Here is an 18,751-nt window from a genome sequence, read left to right as displayed (position 1 = left end):
TTGAGTAAATGTGATGGGATTGTTTAAAGTCAGAGCAACATGGATGATGTTGCCTTGATGCAGAGAATGCTATGAATCATCTTATTGGAGTATAGCAGTGATGAAATTAACCATAAATCAGACATGACATACGCATGTTGAAGAAAAAGGAAAATGAAATCTCCCTTATAATAATAATAATAATAATAATAATAATAATAATAATAATAATAATAATAATAATAATAATAATAATAATAATAATAATAATAATAATAATAACTATATCCCTTTTTCATCCTAATGAAACTATCTGGCCATACAAAAAGTGCAGTGGCATACATATTGGAGGGGAAAAGAAAAAACGAAATAAAAACATAGACCGTATCAAAAACACAAATCAAATCAGACAGTTTATTATTGTTATGTTGATTTAAACATAATAACTATAGAGCATGGATGGAATCTGTGAATAAGAAAAAAAGTGCATGCAGAGTGAGATAACGTGGCTAGATTTGAATCTCCTTTTCTCAGGAGGTCCTACTGTACACAAAAAATGAGAGACCAAGCCAAATTCTTCCTTGATGTAACATCCCTGTTGCATTAAGTGGGTTCTCAAGAAGCATTTGAAACATATGTTTTCTGATGCTCTGAGAGAGTCCCCATATGGAGGACATAGGATCTCACAAGCACCTGGTTGTAGACAGAACCTACTATATAATGTACAGCCACTATATGGCTTCCAATAACTGTGTGTGCAAAACATTGTATAAAATCTACCTACTGTATTCACCTCATGTTTTTCGAAGCGAACAAGGATGCTGCGAGTTTGTCGTTTTTGTATTTCCACTTCCACGCGTGTGACATGATATCTACAAAGAGGATGTATTAGCCTTTGAGGTCAGTCGATTTGGAATGAAAAATACCAGCCCCCTTGTTCTTTTTCTTTACGAATGTATTTGTTACAAACCAGCTAACTGGCTTTGTGCATATAGATGCATTAGTTAATATGTTTGGCAATTTCAACACAAACAGAATAGTGCCTATAGTATCTTTGCCATTAAGTTCAGCAACCGGAAAAGTAAAAAAGAAAAAGAAAAAGAAAACAGCAAAAGTGGAGTGAATAAAATCAATAGTCAAACATGTAAAATTACCACAACATCACTATTAACGTAAGGTTATGTATATAACCAAGTTCTATGAGTTATGGTGACGCTCAGCACCAGTTGCATAATATCTCGCTTCAGTGGATATGCACTGAATACATTTCAAAATGTACCTTTACATACCAACATCCGTCTGACCACACCCCCATCTGCTGCCTACATAAGCAGGGGTGGGGCCACACACTCATCTCCTTCCCAACAAATTTCACCACAATGAAAGATCAAGGGCCGCAGCGGCGTCCTGGTGCTGAGCGTCACCATAACTCATAGAACTTGGTTATATACATAACCTTACGTTCTATTTCGTTATGGCTTTCGCTCAGCACCAGTTGCATAACAGGAGCTGAGCGGGAGCCATAGCTCGACAAATGTACCCCGCTGAGGCCCCCCACAACCATCAGACCGGGGAGGACTGTGCCCCCCGACCCTCCCTAATGGAGGATACCCCCCCTATTGGAGGCTTACGGGAAGGAGACGGATCCGACCGTGCGAAGAGGAACTCAAGCAACTCAATGCACAGGGTGAGCAGACCGTGGCTTGACCGCACGACTACACACACGCACAACCCGCATGCCACCCGGGAACGAACGGAAGGAACACACCTTGTTACTGCCCCCAAAATCACGGGGTCAAGAGCAACCCAACCCCGTGGCAAGGCCGTAGCAGCGGAGCGCGAAGGAAGACCCAGACCCACGAAGGGACTGGATCCCCTGGAAAAAGGGGGCCCGGAGAGGTCAATGACGCCAGGCATCAAGACCCCACCAGGCGGTCACTTAGTGACACCGCCTCCCACATCGCCAGCGTATTCGGATAAGGCCCCTCCAAGAGCGGGCCCTTTCCCCCCAATAGCACACCGCCTGGCACACTGACTCTGAAACACAGGCAGTCAGCATGGCCGTAAGCACTCAAAAAGGTTAACCAACGGAAGCAGGCAGCGCACCGGGGAAACCAGGCAGCAGGCTGTAACCTGAGCCTGGAGTACTGCGGACGAGACAGGCGCCAAAGGAGTCAGCTGAAACAGCCCCCCTCGGCGGAAGGGGCGTATGCTGGCATTGTTGGTCACCATGACAAAGCCTCCATTAAAAAAAAACCACCCAAGAGGGGTCGAGGCAGAGAAGGCTGACATGATAGGCAGACGTCATGAACGTGCAGGGGCACACTCAACCGGGCAACCCGGGAGTTGACACTGCCCCAACATACCAGGGAATCAACCACCCTCTTGGTACAGACGGTGGTTGTTCCTATAACCCCTCAAGAAAAACTCCAAAACACACCTGCGGGTATACACTGGCTATACCGCAGTACAAGTGTTTCAGTTTTCAAAAAAAGGTTATCCGAGGCCTACGGTATCAACAAAACTTTACTTCGGACCGGGCCCGGCGGCTCGGGAAGCACAGGGTTACCAGAGGAGGTCCAAAAGACCACCCCAACAGCCCCCTCTTCGCCATGCGTGAGAGAGGAGCGAAGAAAAGAGAACCAGCCCCTTATGATAGTGCAGAGTACCACATGTACCAGGGTCTCCATAACGCCTAACCTTGTGACACCCAGGGTACCAGAACAGCAGATCTGCATCTCCGGCACAACTCCGGCACAACTCAGCTGATAGAGTTGTGCCCTTCCTGATGGCTTGTCGTACAGAACTTGTAAGTCGCTTTGGATAAAAGCGTCAGCTAAATGACTAAATGTAAATGTAAACGGGTTAACTGACCTGGACCAGCATGACCAGAACCAGTCCCGTGCCCTAACCATGCCGACATGCCTACTCCAGGAGAAGGGGCAGATATGCGTGTTGATCTAAAACATGAAAAGAGGGCGCCACCCAGGCGGGCCGGTTTGAACCGTGCTCGGTGGCCCACCCCAAGGGCGTGAGACCCCTCTACCTATGTTCAGATCTATTCCGTTAACATCCCCCAGATATGAACGAGAATTCATCGAGACAACCTAGTAAACTGGCGCTCGGAAGAGACAAAACTCCATCCCAGTTGCCCTATAAAAACGCTGTTTTAATAACAAGCAACCAAGGCGCACTTAGCCCCTGCGTGATTCCTTAACAGAAACACACCGAGCCAGCACTATGTATGCGTCGAGACCCAAACACATCAATGGATAGTCTAGCAAGACACCAAACATTGTTCCTCCAAGTCGCCTGGGAGAACGACACGGAGCCGTCGTGCTTCATGTTCCTTCCTCTTTTTATTTAAAAAAGAGAAAGAAACACAGACTGACATGAATCCCACGTGACACAGCTGAAGGTAATTTTTTTTTACATTTTTACATCCCACCACCCTCGCCATAGGGAGGAGACGGAAATCCCCAGAGAGACTTCCCACGCGAGCTGTATAGATTGAAAAGAATATATTGCAACATTGAGCTATGTAATATTTGGGTTAGGGCTCTCCGAGGAGGAGGCACTGAACCAATACACACTCAATAATCGAATTGAATTGAATACACACACACAATAGAGCAGAACTCCTTTTTGAAGTTCTACTCACCTTGACAATCTGAGGAGGAGGCTCTGAACTCTGAGGAGGCTCCCTCACAGGGAAGGAGAGTCCGAACTCACAGAAGGCCCGAGGAGGAGCTTCGTGAGGAGGAGCTCTGACAACTCCCTGAAACAGATCCATAACATGGACCTGAACAACTCACGGAAGTCTTACCAACAGAGACGCGCTCAGTGACGTACTCTATGGCGGGGGAATTTCTGCGGTGCACACGCCCAATCTTCCAGGGCGTGGGACCAGGAAACTCCCCCCCCCCCCCCCCCCTCTTACCCTGTAACGTGCCGAACAGCAACCTTGAAGGACAGGAGGTTTTAACCCCTGACCAATCAGAAAAGGGGAGGAAAGGATTACCAGTTCACCCCTTTACGACCCCACACCATGATACGATGTAATGACAAATAGAGCATGACACGTTTTTCATAACGAGAGAATACAGAATCCTTGATTATGTATTGGCCACAGGCCTTGCTAAGCACACATGATAAGTGACCAAACAATCTTTTCTTTAGGAAAATATAGTTTCTCAAGCGGAAAGCACAACCCCAGCAATTAAGCTGAGGGTTACATCGTATCCCCACAAACACAGTGACACAATATATTGTAAACAACATGTCTGAGAGGAGGGTGGGGAAGCCCCAGGGAAACCGGGGGGACCACCCCTCCTTCCTTACCCTTGATACGACCAAGTTGAACAGGTAACCCTGTTAATATGTGAACACACTGTTCATTGTCATTACAGGCTGAGAAAAGAATTCATTCCTCAATCACATGTCACTAAGCATAGCTTTATAGGTTTATAGGCTTTATAACCCCCTTAGTTGTGAGTTCACGTTATATGAACACACATGTTCTCATCACAACTAACCAGATAATTTTTACACATGTAAACAACAACCCGATTTCTATGGAGAGAGAAGCTATACCAGTGACAAGACAATTCACACACAACACGCGTCGTATCCTCAATGTATTGCAGCAACACACGTTTTGTAAAACATCGTTATTACAAAACATTTAGAAGGGAAGGAAAGAAGAAGTGTTTAAAGTCCGGTCGGGACCTTCCTACCCTGAGCGCAGGCCAAGAGAACTGCAATCTGGCTAACGGGACACCGAAGTTGAACACAGCATCTCCTGTGCCGGCGACGAGGGTAGCGTCGCTGCGCCACCCAGCCGCTACGTTTCTCCATGTTGACGCAGTCCTCGCTGGCAGGGCTCCCGGTGTAGGTTCGACTAACATCCTCTGTCAAAGATGACGTCGTAGTCAGAGTGTTTAAGGCATGTTATAGTCATAGAAAACGTTCAACAGTGTAGCATTAAGCTAACAGCCGTCCGACTGATAGCAACAAGCTAACGTTTACTAGCCTGGTAAACACAGCGAGCTAACGCCGCAGCTAACAGCTGACTGGCTAACACAGTAGGCCACAACTAGCACGCCAGCTAAGCAGCTATCCGACTGATAGCAACAAGCTAACGTTTACTAGCCTGGTAAACACAGCGAGCTAACGCCGCAGCTAACAGCTGACTGGCTAACACAGTAGGTCACAACTAGCACGCCAGCTAAGCAGCTATCACCTGAACTGTACACAACGACATAACAAGCCACACTTCAGACAGGCCGCTGTCCAAGTCCCTCCCCTAAGAGGGAAAAGAAAAAGGATGTCAAAACACAGTTTACAACGGTGATCCAGACATACAGCGGGGCCAGCACAGTTCCCATTTCGGGCTGCAGCCGACTTTGAGCATGGAACTCCCGATAAAGAAGATCCTATGCCCACATTTCCTCGTTTAGGGTGTACTTTCATTTTCATATGAAAGATGGGGCCTGCACGGGACAGAGAAGCATCCGCTCGAGAATCCTGGGATCACCAGGTCCTGGTCGCGGCCCACTAGATTGACCATCATGGGCGTCAGACCAAGATCCTCCGACCGCCGTTTAAGCCGAGCAGAGGACCCCAATCTGGAGTCGGCGTTTCGTAAAATTGTCAGTTAACCCCCACAGCATCAACAACAACCAGAGCTCGCAAGCAAAACAGTACTTACCCCACCCTGGAATACAACCGCTTCCCACAACAGTCGGTGTTTCCTACAGTCCAGCTGTATGGCCGGAGGGCCAAACCCATCCAGCCGCAGCAAGGAGGACTGTAGATGGGGAGCATGTCAGCGGCGTGAGCCCCTAATACGAAAAGCCGGTGGAGGTCACACAGAATGATCATCATCTTCCAGACACTCCATTGACGAAGACAATATCGCCGTATTTTCTCGAAAATAGTGAGAGAGAAAATAAAGATATAATGTCAACGTATCTCCTTGTTTTTCTGTTTTCCTTTCCTCAGACTAATATTTTCTCCACATCAAGTGGTGTATACAGACACTTCCTTGTGGATGAAATTTGAGAAGGAGATGAGTGTGTGGCCCCACCCCTGCTTATGTATGCAGCAGATGGGGGTGTGGTCAGACGGATGTTGGTATGTAAAGGTACATTTTGAAATGTTTCAGTACATATCCACTGAAGCGAGATATTATGCAACTGGTGCGAAAGCCATAACGAAATAGAACTCATGTGATATCATTATCTGAAAGGTCCTTTTTTTTTACCCCCATTTCCTTTAGGGTGCCAACCCTCTCATGACTTTTGATGAGATTTGATAGCTTGAAGCATATAACTAATAAGGAATAGCCAAAAGACAATAACATGAATAATCAAAAACGTAAAATAACTACATCACAATTACATCTATGTTATCATCGCTGAGAAGAACATTTTTATTTTACTGGCATTTCCTTTAGGGTGCCAACCCACTCAGGAATTTTTATGAGGTTTGATAGCTCAACCAATATTATATCCATAATTGTATCCAAATAATAATAATCTGGCAGGAAAAAGTATATGAATGGAATGCATTCGCAACCAAACATCATCTGTGTAAAAAAAAGAAACGCAGTCTCTTGATATTTGGCGCAATGTTGTGCTTTTTATGCATTCTGGCCATGTAAAGAAGATTATAGACTTTTCAGCTTTTGCCTTTGTTTTAAATGTTATGAGAAAGAAGACCTTTTCGCTTATTATCTATATTAAATTGTTAATCAATATTGTAAATAACAATACTGTATGTATCCAAAGCTAACTGGCAGAAACTGTGAGGGATATAGTATCAATAAAAAAAAAAGACTACGCATACAAATTATATTTATACAGTTGCTTAGGAATGAGGCAACTATTTTCTTTCCACAAAACCCTCATCAAAGACACTGTTTAGTGCTGGCTTAATATGATAGTCCTTTGGGTAACTCATACTGATACTTCATTGAGCAATGGCAGTTATCTTTATATAGGATATTAATCAAGAACAAGAGAAAATTAACAATATACATGTAAGTATTTGTAAAAAACAATACTATTAACATTTAAATAATACATTTTCTCTCATTTCACTCTCTATTTCTTTTAAAATTCTAATCTATAGACATGACTGGAATATTGATATTACTTTTATTTAAGTAAACATGAAACTGTAAGAACAGTTTAACTCAGAAGCAAATGTTTGGTTTCTCATTTACCTGTAGGCTTCTCTGTGCTATGGCAATCAATGTATTGACCATCAAGGAGCTTGTTGTGTTCAAGCTGCATCTAAACCTGGAATGTTCGTATTACCTAATTTCCTTAAATACTATCAAAATGTTTCATGGAGTTGCGATTATGCTTAGAAATAAATCATATTGTCCCCAATATATTAAAGTAGAAAAGAGGTTGATCTTAAAACCTGTTTACCATAATTTCACATAGGATGATGTTGTAAAATGTGAAACGCAGGCTTTCATAAAATAAAGACACAAAATAAATCTTAAGAATAAGTAAAACTAGATTTTTGTTTCTCTGGAGTAATTGGTATTAGAAAAAACACTCCCCTGAAAATTATTGTAGCCATTTTAGGAAGTGTCAATTCAATTTTGTAATTCAAAACCAAATATGTCTATATTACTCATTTTAAACTAGTATTTTGGCACAACAAATTATATATATTGTTATATATATATATACACAGTATACTGTATACATATATAATACTGTAAATCTAACAAAGTAAAAACCTAAAAATATACACAAACAAACGTTTAAAAAATACACAATTCATTAAAATAATCTGTGAAAATTATAAAAAATCTGTCAGGAACAGGCACCATATATGTTCTTAATCTCTCTGTGTAAGGTTTTTACGTGTTAACCAGCAATTACAGTGGTCCAAGGTAAATATGGATTCACTCCTGATATTGTTGTTCGGTATAGTAATTCAGTCTTGTGTTGCAAGATCACACAGCAAAATGAAAAGAAAACAAGGAAATCAATAATAAAAAAAAAGGAAACGAGCAACGTTATTTGTTGTTGTGTTTGTTCTGGCCCCTCGTCAGCGTCCTTCTTTAATTGATGTAGTAAAGCCAATAAACGATGTTGAAGAAGGAGAACACGGTGGGGAAGATAATCCGCGACCATTTGTCTATAGAGTTTACGTCGGTCAAGTCTGGGATGTTGATCTTTAGCTGCGATGTGCGCCTCCGTAGCCGGCTCTTCTTCTGTGTCACGTGGCGCTCCAGCGCATTGCGGCCGAAGTTGTGCCTGGCCAGTCCCGCCTTGCGGTACTGCAGGGTGGAGCTGTCATACGTCAGCATGGTGTTCCGGGGGTCGTTCATGCCCAGCGCAAGCTCCGACCCGCCCATCTCGTTCTTAATGTCCAGGGTGCCCAGGAGGATATTTTCGTGCTGGTCCATCTGTCGCGTGGGGGAAACAATACATTTACATGTACATTTAGTCATTTAGCTGACGTTTTTATCCAAAGCGACTTACAAGTTCTGTACAACAAGTCAGCAACAAGGGTACAACTCTGCTAACTCGGCTAATAGTGGTATTGTTCATCTAGCAGTGTCAAAGTCAAGTGCCCTGCATAGTGTATAGATAGATTAGCATAGTAGGTAGTAGTATACGCATAGTAGATACTAATATAGACATAGTAGATAGTAGTATAGACATAGTAGATAGTAGTATAGACATAGTAGCATAGCACATAGTAGATAGTAGTATAGTACATAGTAGATAGTATAGATATAGTAGCATCATAGTATAGATATAGTAGCATAGTACATATTAGTATAGACATAGTAGCATAGTAGATAGTAGTATCGACATAGTAGATAGTAGTATCGACATAGTAGATAGTAGTATAGACATAGTAGTAGATAGTAGTATAGGCATAGTACATAGTACATAGTAGGCTACATCTGGCAGCAAGTAACATTGTTCGTCAAACAGTGTTGAACTTGAGTGCTACAGTCTTGAGAGCATAGTAGAATAGACATGTTAGCATAGTAGGTAGGTATAGGTAGTAATATAAGCAAGCTAGATTCCTTAGTTAGCAAAGTGCATGATAGTAGAATATAGTTTTTCCCCCCCAAACTGTTAAAATTATACTGTAAAGTTCAAATAGAAATTGGGGGCTAAATAAGGACTATAGTATGTTTTGGTTTCATGCACTGGCTGTAAAACAAATGACACGTACAGTACACCATTGCTATCATAATGTGTTTTATGTTGAGAAGTCATGTATTGCACCAGGGCCAAATTGAGATACCCTAAAATTATGAAAATGCTATCTCTTTATAATGAGGAATGAATAGACTGAACTCAGGAGACTGCATGGTGTTCACAGATTTAGATTTATGTATAGGCCTACTGTATATATATAGCATTATGATGGGGGTTTTCAATACATTTTTGCTCGACATCTTGACATTAACACAATGGGGACCGGCCACGTATAAATACGTGTTTCGAATCCATGCGTTGTGGACCAGAGGCACGTATATAGCCGTGGCAAGTTGTTATTGTTTTATTCCATATTAATAACCGGATCAAGATCCCCAATCGACTCTGCAGATCTACCGGCCTCTGTGGAATCGGCAACATGCAATACCGGCCAGATCCTCTTAGGGGCGCCATCGCTCCACTGCAGTATCATTGTGGGCGAATGGAATTTTTTTTGTTACCCTCCAACGGAGTATCATATTACCGTGATCCGAAACGAACATCATGCACCGTGTATTACGTTTCGAATCGCAGATTTCACCATGGAATAAGAGGATTTATCATCAACCAATGGACATATCAATCTACCAGATGCCGATCGATAACGGGGAAATGCTGCCGGGTATCACACGGGCTGACGGTAAGACATTTATCACCTAATTTATAGCCGGATCGGAGCTTGCTGTGCAATGCTAGCAATCGATCTGTTAATGTGCCTACTTACACGGACGCTGTATTGGTAATCAATAATACTAATCGACATCCCCCGCCGCCCCCCTTTCATCCATAGATGCTCTGGGTCCGGATCATAGTCCGGATCATAAGCAGTTTATGTTATTTCATTAGCATATATACAACGGAAATGCCGTTGAATATAACGTTAGTAGCCTTTAGCTCTATAACTAGCTTTCCAGAAAATAGATGATACGAAATCTGCGATAAAGCTTATATTCACGGCGCTATAAAATGACAACCTACCGATGGATTATTTTTTTCTTTAAGCCATTCTGAAGGGATGGTTTATGCACTCAATTGACAATGAGAATGGACAGATAGCAACACTATAAAGTATAGATATAGCTGTTAGAAAACCTACATGTTTGCTTACATTCCCCGGTCCTCTAGCCACTAATTAGACTAAGCCCATCGGTCGTCAAAGTGTAAATGCATTCACTCTTTAAGTGCATTTTAACAAGTACCTTATTCTTTTGATCTCCAAGTCCTATTGCTCCATCATCCACAAAGATTGGCTCCCACATCGAGTCATGACCATCAAGATCCCTCTGTTTCATCCTGGCATACAGAGTATCATCTCTCCCAACTACATTACCCACCATCCACTGCAAGCATACAAAATCGCCATGATTAAGACAACGATAAGTAACAGAAGAAGGTAGTGTCTACATCCCAATCGCCCAGAGGGACATGTTAACCTTTATTTTTTTTATGTGTAGATAGTGTGAATGGTTATGGTTAGAAAGTAATGCATAGGTTTATAAACAGCCTTTTGGTGGTAATCATGATGAGTTATGGCTTTGCCACATGGCCACAAAGTAATAACCAGCATTACAACATCCTTCCAGGCGATAGGACCGGCACACTATCTCAGACAAAGGTTCAGTTTGGGGGTGAGAGGGGTTTGTCACTGTGCCATCAGAAAGGGGGACAATTTAGAATTTAGAGTAGAAGAAAAAATAAATACATTTCTCATCACCAGTAACCATATAGGTACATGCTAGTATAATTGGTGAACGCCCTACTCCAGTGGTTGCCAAACTGTGTGGTGCGGCCACCTTGGGGGGCCCGGGCGAACTGCAGGGGGCGTGCAGGGAGATGGGATGGAGGGAGAAAAAAAATACATTGTTTCACTAGTGGAATACTGGCACAGCGCTAACATAGAGGTCTATGTTAGACAACCAGTGGAACAAAAGAAAATCATTGTGTGTATGAAATCATTGAAATTAATGATGTGTTGAACAGGGGAGCCATAAACAAACACTGTGGCTAGGTTGCTGTCACACAAAAAATATTCCCGATTACCCTGACCAAAAATGAGTTTGAGAACCACTGTCCTACTCCATCACAATCTGGAAACGTCTTAAAAGAGTTTTGGACCCCTTGCCTTATTTACTACTTACAGATTATGTTGTTGTTCGCTATAGTCCCTTTTAGCACAATCCATACTGTTCTTCATACCGGATACTCACAGCTCTGGCTAGTTAATCCCAGAACAAATGTCAAATCAATGGGGCCACACTCCAGTCCAGCCCTGAAATAAATGCTGAAACCTACTCCACAGCTCACCTAAAAGTAGGTCTCAGCGTTTATGTCAGGGCTCCAGTACCTACTGGAAATATTGTGAACGTACCCTTTATAATGTTGCTCTTCACTAGTTCTTACTCTTTTCACTCTCAAGAGAGTCCCACACATCAACGTATTCTCAGAAACCAATTCGTAGCACATGCCATGACAAGTTGTGAACCGATTTTGCACACAAACTGTCAGGCCACAGCTTCTATTGACCTTAAATAACATTAGGGTAGGCGGCTGAGTGGCGCAGTGGGCAAGGCGCTCGCCACTAACGCAGGATATACTGGTATCGAGCCCAGCTCTCAGCGTTGCTACCGGCTTGGCCGGCCGTCATACTAACACAATTGGCAGTGTTAGAGGGTGGGAAAGCCGGTGGGTGGGGATTGGATGTTGTGGACAGCGACTGCTACAGGTCGGTTGGGTGACGCCTGTACAGCAGAAACAGGAAGTATCGGGGGCAGCGTGAGCCTCCCACACATTACTCCTCGCCACTGAGAGTTCGAGCTGCTGCGCGGAAAAGATGCGACAGGCTGCCTCCTCATGTACCGGAGGGGACACGTGATGCAAGGCTTCTATTCTCACTACAGCCGACCAGTGGGAGGCATAGTCTAGCAAACGTTCAAGACAGGGGAGGGAAGAATTGGAAATACGAAATTGGGATGGGAGAAAAATTGAAAAATAAGGAGAAAAAGTGGATAAAAAAAAATATTAGGGTAAGGGTTAGGTTAAGGTGAGGGGTTTTGGGGGCGGTGTGGTGTGGTGTATTGTTTTTGTATTTCTGTTGGAAACCTGAAATAAAAAATATTATCAGAGATTATAGTTAACGGGGCACTTCACCAAAATACAACGCTGATTTATTTTGCGCATAATCTCACACACTTCCTAAAACTCGAAACAGTTGTCATCGGGGACACTGGATCATTGTGTCGTGTTAATTACAGCTCCATAAAACGGTAAGGTACTGTAGCAGTCCCTATTTTTTGCCATCAACATAACATCATCAACATCATCTCTCGCGGCAGCGCGAGAGAGCTTCAGTGCGGAAATAGGCTGCATTCTCTGCGACAAACTCTAACCTTAACCAACTCTGAAACAGCGCCTAAACTTAACCCTTCTAACCTTAACCAACTCCGAAACAATGCCTAACCTTAACCCTAACCTTAACCAACTCCGAAACAATGCCTAAACTTAACCATAACCTTAACCAACTCCGAAAGAATATTGCCATGCTCTAAGACAAACTCTAACCTTAACCAACTCCGAAACAGCGCCTAAACTTAACCCTTCTAACCTTAACCAACTCCGAAACAATTCCTAACCTTAACCCTAACCATAACCAACTCCGAAACAATGCCTAAACTTAACCGGCGAAAGAATGCACGTTAAAAAAAAGAAAAAAAAAAGAAATTGAAGGGAATCGAACTTGTCACCAACGCACCACACGATCCATAGCAAGGCGGCGAACCAGTTGAGCTAGACGTCAATGTTAATAGAGGGGGAATTATGGCTGCATAATGCTGCCGTGGCAGAGCTACGCTCTACCGCTCCGCTCTGCCGCTGCCGCGTCGCGGCGGGGGCGTGGCTAGACGCAAGTTGGTTGGCGTGTATATTTTAGGCAACCAACTTGCGTCTAGCCACGCCCCCGCCGCAACATCGGCAGAGCAGAGCGGTAGAGCGTAAGGTTAGGCATTGTTTCGGAGTTGGTTAAGGTTAGGGTTAAGGTTAGGCATTGTTTCGGAGTTGGTTAAGGTTAGAAGGGTTAAGTTTAGGCGCTGTTTCGGAGTTGGTTAAGGTTAGAGTTTGTCGCAGAGAATGCAGCCTATTTCCACACTGCAGCTCTCTCGCGCTGCCGCGGTCACATGGCCGTAGTGGCCAATCAGAGAAACGCTGAACACAAGTTGGTTGCCTAAAATATTCACGCGGCAGGGCTATGGTTACAATTGGGAACCCATCAATTTGTAGGGTATACACTAGGGATGTCCGATATTATCGGCCTACCGATATTATCGGCCGATATTGGCATTGAAATGTGATATATATATATATATATTTATATTTTACATTTATTTAACCTTTATTTACCCAGGCAAGCAAGTAAGAACTAATTCTGATTTTATTTATTGTCAAAAGTATGCATAATGTTGTGTTAATTCCACAACAAGAGATATGTAATGTTAATTACCCGAAATTATTCAGTTTTTGGGGGGGGGGGGGGGGGGGGGGACACCCTGCATATATCGGTATCGGTTGATATCGGTATCGGAAATTAAGAGTTGGACAATATCGGTATATCGGTATCGGTAAGAAAGCCAATATCGAACATCCTTAGTATACACTACATACTGTACACTACACACATCTACTTTCCATTAAATCCCTTGTCGCGGCAACCATATGCGGTCATTGTACAGAGGCCATATTGTATCCCTCCTAGTAACCATTCAGTTTGATTTAATTGTGGATGTAAAGTGATGTTGCCAAGCAACTAATTTGTCCCAGAGAACAAAGTATCAGCACAGCAGATGGACCCATAGACCTCCATTGCCTCTGTTCCAGCTAACAGCGTGTCTTATTGGGATTTCAAACGGGAGCTGTACAAGCTTATTAGGGTCGTTCTCCTTGGCAAAGAGACGGCAATAAGCATCAGGACAACCCTCCATCTGCTCTGATGACAGTTGTTCTGTTTTTTTTTTTGGCTGGCTTTTTTGGTTTTACATAATTCATCTGACTTCCTTATACAGTTCTATGAAATTATTTCACAGGAAAAGAAAGAAAACATCAACATAATTGAATCAAGTATCAAGTCAATGCTTTTATCTGACATGCAAGTACCTGTGACTGTGTGTGTGTGTGTGCGTGTGTGTGTGTGTGTGTGTGTGTGTGTGTGTGTGTGTGTGTGTGTGTGTGTGTGTGTGTGTGTGTGTGTGTGTGTGTGTGTGTGTGTGTGTGTGTGTGTGTGTGTGTGCGTGTGCGTGTGCGTGTGCGTGCACGTGCACGTGCGTGTGTGTGTGTGTGTGTGTGTGTGTGACATGAGTGTGTGTTCATGTGTATATGTACTTGTGAATGTAATGTACGGGTGGGCGATATGACAGTCTTAGATCATTGCTGGTTAAAGTGTCAACATGATATACCTTCACAGTGAGATTGTGGAGATATTCTTACGTGTATTTCCTGTTGCAATGATTGCTAATGCAATAACTGACAGGAAATACACTTGGGTCTGAACGGTTCCCTAGCAACAGAATTCCAATGAAACCGTCTATAACTTTCGCCTCAGCCACTCTGATACCTAAGTCAGCTTAAGTTGCAAGATAAATGGGGAAATAGTTTAATTTGTGTGTGTGTTTTATTCTCTAGAAGTTAAGCACAATGAGAGAATATACGAATAAAATAAGAATTATTTCCACACCTTATCTTCCGCATCAATAATATAGACAGTTATGGAATCCTGGACTTAATCATATCTTACAACAAATATTTTCTCAGATGGGCGTGTCCCAAGGACATAATCCTATCAGATGGAGGTCCACGGCCTATTGACCTATGTCAAACCTGCCCGTTTTCCTTGATCCTCCAATCACAGCCGTCGCTTCTCTCTGACAAACGTTTGTGATTGGAGGATCATGGAAAGAGGGTGGGACTTCAGACCCCTGTGGCAGAACACGTGTGACAGTAACAGGCAGGCGCCTACCTTGTTTGCATCCATCCTCATCTTCTCGTTGTTCGCCAGGGAAGACTTCTCGGCGGCCCTCTTCTGGCGCTGGGGTCCGTGTCCGAAGAAGATGTAGTTGACCAGGGCGTATTCCAGCAGGGCCAGGAAGACGAACACGAAACAGCCCATCAGGTACATGTCTATGGCCTTGACGTAGGGGATCTTGGGAAGCGTCTCTCTCAAGTGGGTGTTGATTGTGGTCATGGTCAGCACCGTGGTGATCCCTGAGAGAGAGAGATATTGAGAGAGAGAGAGAAAGAGAGAGCGAGGTAGAGGGATAGAGAGAGAGAGAGAGAGAGAGAGAGAGCGTGATTCAGATAGAGATTGAGAGATAGAGAGAGCGAGGGAGAGATGGAGTGAGAGAAATTGAGAGAGATAGAGAGGGATGAAGCAGAATATCCACAAGCAAGCCATAATCAGACATACCGTTATTAGTGTTTTTTTTGTTTGTTTTCTATGTGTATACATTTGAAACACATTTAAAATGGTTACTGCTGCATTGTTGACATGAATTATATCCCTGAAAGATGTTATGGATTATCCCTGACTGCCATGGTCTGCCATGGTCCCTTGCCTCAAGGACCCATGAAGTCAGCCATATTCAATTTCCCGATTTTTTTTTATGTTTTTGGTTTCTGCACCAACTAAACTTGCAGCATATGTTTAGAGGAGAGAGTTAATAATTTTTTCATTGAGCTAAATTGATTGAAAAACATGGGTACTGCTGGAGTTTGTGGAAATGCAAAATGCATGCATGGCCGGAATGTATAGTCCTTTATTATGATTGGCTGCATCTTAGCTGTAAAACACACACACACACGCACGCACGCACGCACGCACGCACGCACGCACGCACGCACGCACGCACGCACGCACGCACACACACACACACACACACACACACACACACACACACACACACACACACACACACACACACACACACACACACACACACACACACACACACACACACACACACACACACACACACACACACACACACACACACACACACACACACACACACACACACACACACACACACACACACACACACACACACACACACCTGTGTGTTGCTTGGCTGAAGAATCTTTGATGTTTTAATAATGTATTATTTGTGATCAATAGATTATTGCATTTGTTTTTGCTGTGTTTATTTTATGAAACAATGCCAGGTATATGCAGTAACCACAGTAGGCTTATTAACAACACCCCTTAGCTATTTTAAAATAAAAATAAAAATAATGATACAAATCTAAAATTATAAAAGCTATAACACAGCCTCTTGTGGCTTAGTGCTTAAATAAGGGATTTGGCTTGCACCCTTGTACTTGCAGCTATATATAATATTATTGTTACAGGAGAAAATCTGAATCAGAAGCTCTTTGCAGTCTGTTCACTGTAAAGTTCTGCATGTCCTAATTCGAATTAAGTCATTCATAAGTGCATAATAATGAGTGAGGCATTTGTCTTGGTAACATGGTGCTGAGACATGACACATAACAAGTACATCAGAGAGAGATGCGATACCCTCACTACAGTACAGTAATTCAATTCAAAGCAATGCAATCTTTATTTCATCTCGAGTGATCATTGAGAGCAAGCACTCATTTACAATGATGTCGAGAATCCACCCTCACTGCCACCACTGTGCGTCAACAACACTGATCCGCAAGCTGCCCCTAAACTCAAGATCCTCGGTCTCATCGTTCAGAATGACCTCCGCTGGAACTGCCAGGTAGATGCTATGACAAAGGAAATAGTTTTTCCTCAAGCGTCTCAGGCGCTGACCATATTTCGCCATGAGACCTTAAAGATAGCAGAATATTTTTGTGTATACAAAATGTAATCTTCTGCATGTGAACCACCTTTTGACCACGTGGTCAAGTCAAGAGTCAAGTCAAGAGTTTTATTTGTCACGGCATACAAGTATACAATGAAATGCGGGAATTTTAACGATTCAGTTAAAATGATGAAGTCAAAGTTATATTTATCACTTGCTAAAAAATGTACAGCAGAAATGCGTGAGCACAGGAATTAGCAGTGAAAAAGAGTAAAATGATTAAAATAATAAGAATATGAATTAAATGTATTTAAACTAGTGGTGGGACTCGATTAAAAATGTTAATCGAATTAATTCGAGACTTTATAGTTAATTAATCGAAATTAATCACATTTTAATCGCATATCAATATTTGTTGCGAAAAGCAACATATTACAATTCAAATTAATGTTGGTATACGAGTGAATCAATGAATATACATTATACATACGTTTAAGCAGGAACATCCTGTATTAGCTACTACACAGACCAATAGAATAGAATAGAATAGAATAGAATAGAATAGAATAGAATAGAATAGAATAGAATAGAATAGAATAGAATAGAATAGAATAGAAATACTTGTATTATCCCGAGGGAAATTTGACACTGCAAATCGCTCAACATTTAAACATTTAGACAGAACAGGTCACGAATAAGAATAACAAAACAAATCAAATCAAATTGCCTAAGATAAGAGTAGAATAAAATAGAATAAAAATGGAATAAAATATACAGTAAATAAATACAGTAAAAATATACTGAGGTCTACAGTAGGTGTAATATTGCACAGTGCTGTTTCAAAACTAAGAGTCCAGGGCCCTCATTTATCAACAATGCTTAGAAAGTGTTCTATTTTCGTTCTTAAGCACAGAATTTAGAATGTCTCTACGCACAGAAAAATCGGGATTCATCAACCGTGCGTGCACAGGTCCTACGCACACTCTGTGTTGATAAATACCATTTGTTCTTACCGTCTATGCCCGTGCACGATTATCCATATATGGTCATGAAACACCCCCATGGGATGTGAAATAATGGTCTTATCCGAGCGAACTCTGAGAAACTTCACTGAGAGCGAGATTGATCACAGAGGTCTAACCAACTAATTCAATTATAGATTATAGATATTTTTAGAGAATAAATAAATCCAATGAAGTTGTCAAGTTCACACTCACAGACAACTCCGCTGAGGAGGAAGGAGCATGCAGACTATCTTCGGTGCACCGGGAGCCAAGGATGTTGAATGACTCAGTCCTGCTACAGAACCAGCACATTGACAAAAAATAAATGACAAGCTGACCCGACATTAAGCACTGTAATGACTGAAATTAAATCAATTTCAGCAGGCCAACTCTGCGCTCTACAATGCCTATTGTGCGCTCGTGAGCCCGTGGTTTTGGTCAGAGTCATTATGGCTTCAGTGTATAACCCTGATCTGCATTTAAGTGATGTTTTAATTATAGATACCCCAGTAATAACATACAATTGAATTGAATACATTTAGGCATGAATGAGTTGTGTTCCTCCCAGCCACCGGCAACGACATTATCAGCCAAAATGCGCATTGCAGATTATCTGTACATTGACCGAGTGGAATCCCGTTCACATTACTGGATTTGTTTATTGATGGAGCTTTGAAAGCTACATGGGTACAGTCTATTGCTCGGATGATGT

The 18,751-nt window shown here is 42.5% G+C and overlaps 1 protein-coding gene across 2 annotated transcripts in view; it reads right to left on the bottom strand.

Annotated features, from left to right (window-relative positions):
* Positions 1 to 8,065: 8,065 nt before the first annotated feature.
* Positions 8,066 to 18,751, bottom strand: part of gabrb2b (gamma-aminobutyric acid type A receptor subunit beta2b) — a gene marked incomplete at both ends in the record, with an annotated part of 205,764 nt that continues 195,078 nt past the window's right edge. Inside the window, 3 exons of one of the 2 annotated variants that reach the window (XM_084319785.1) lie at positions 8,066 to 8,413; positions 10,424 to 10,564; positions 15,226 to 15,470. In XM_084319785.1, coding sequence (XP_084175911.1) covers positions 8,066 to 8,413; positions 10,424 to 10,564; positions 15,226 to 15,470 — 734 coding nt within the window. The remainder of the gene's footprint in view (positions 8,414 to 10,423; positions 10,565 to 15,225; positions 15,471 to 18,751) is intronic. The other variant, XM_084319786.1, reaches the window with a different exon arrangement.

The sequence above is a fragment of the Notolepis coatsorum genome (genome assembly GCF_963971535.1).
Source record: "Notolepis coatsorum genome assembly, chromosome: 8".
In the NCBI taxonomy this organism is placed as follows: domain Eukaryota; kingdom Metazoa; phylum Chordata; class Actinopteri; order Aulopiformes; family Paralepididae; genus Notolepis; species Notolepis coatsorum.
Note: the sequence above shows the minus strand (reverse complement) of the source record. Positions and strands in the feature narration are given on the sequence as shown.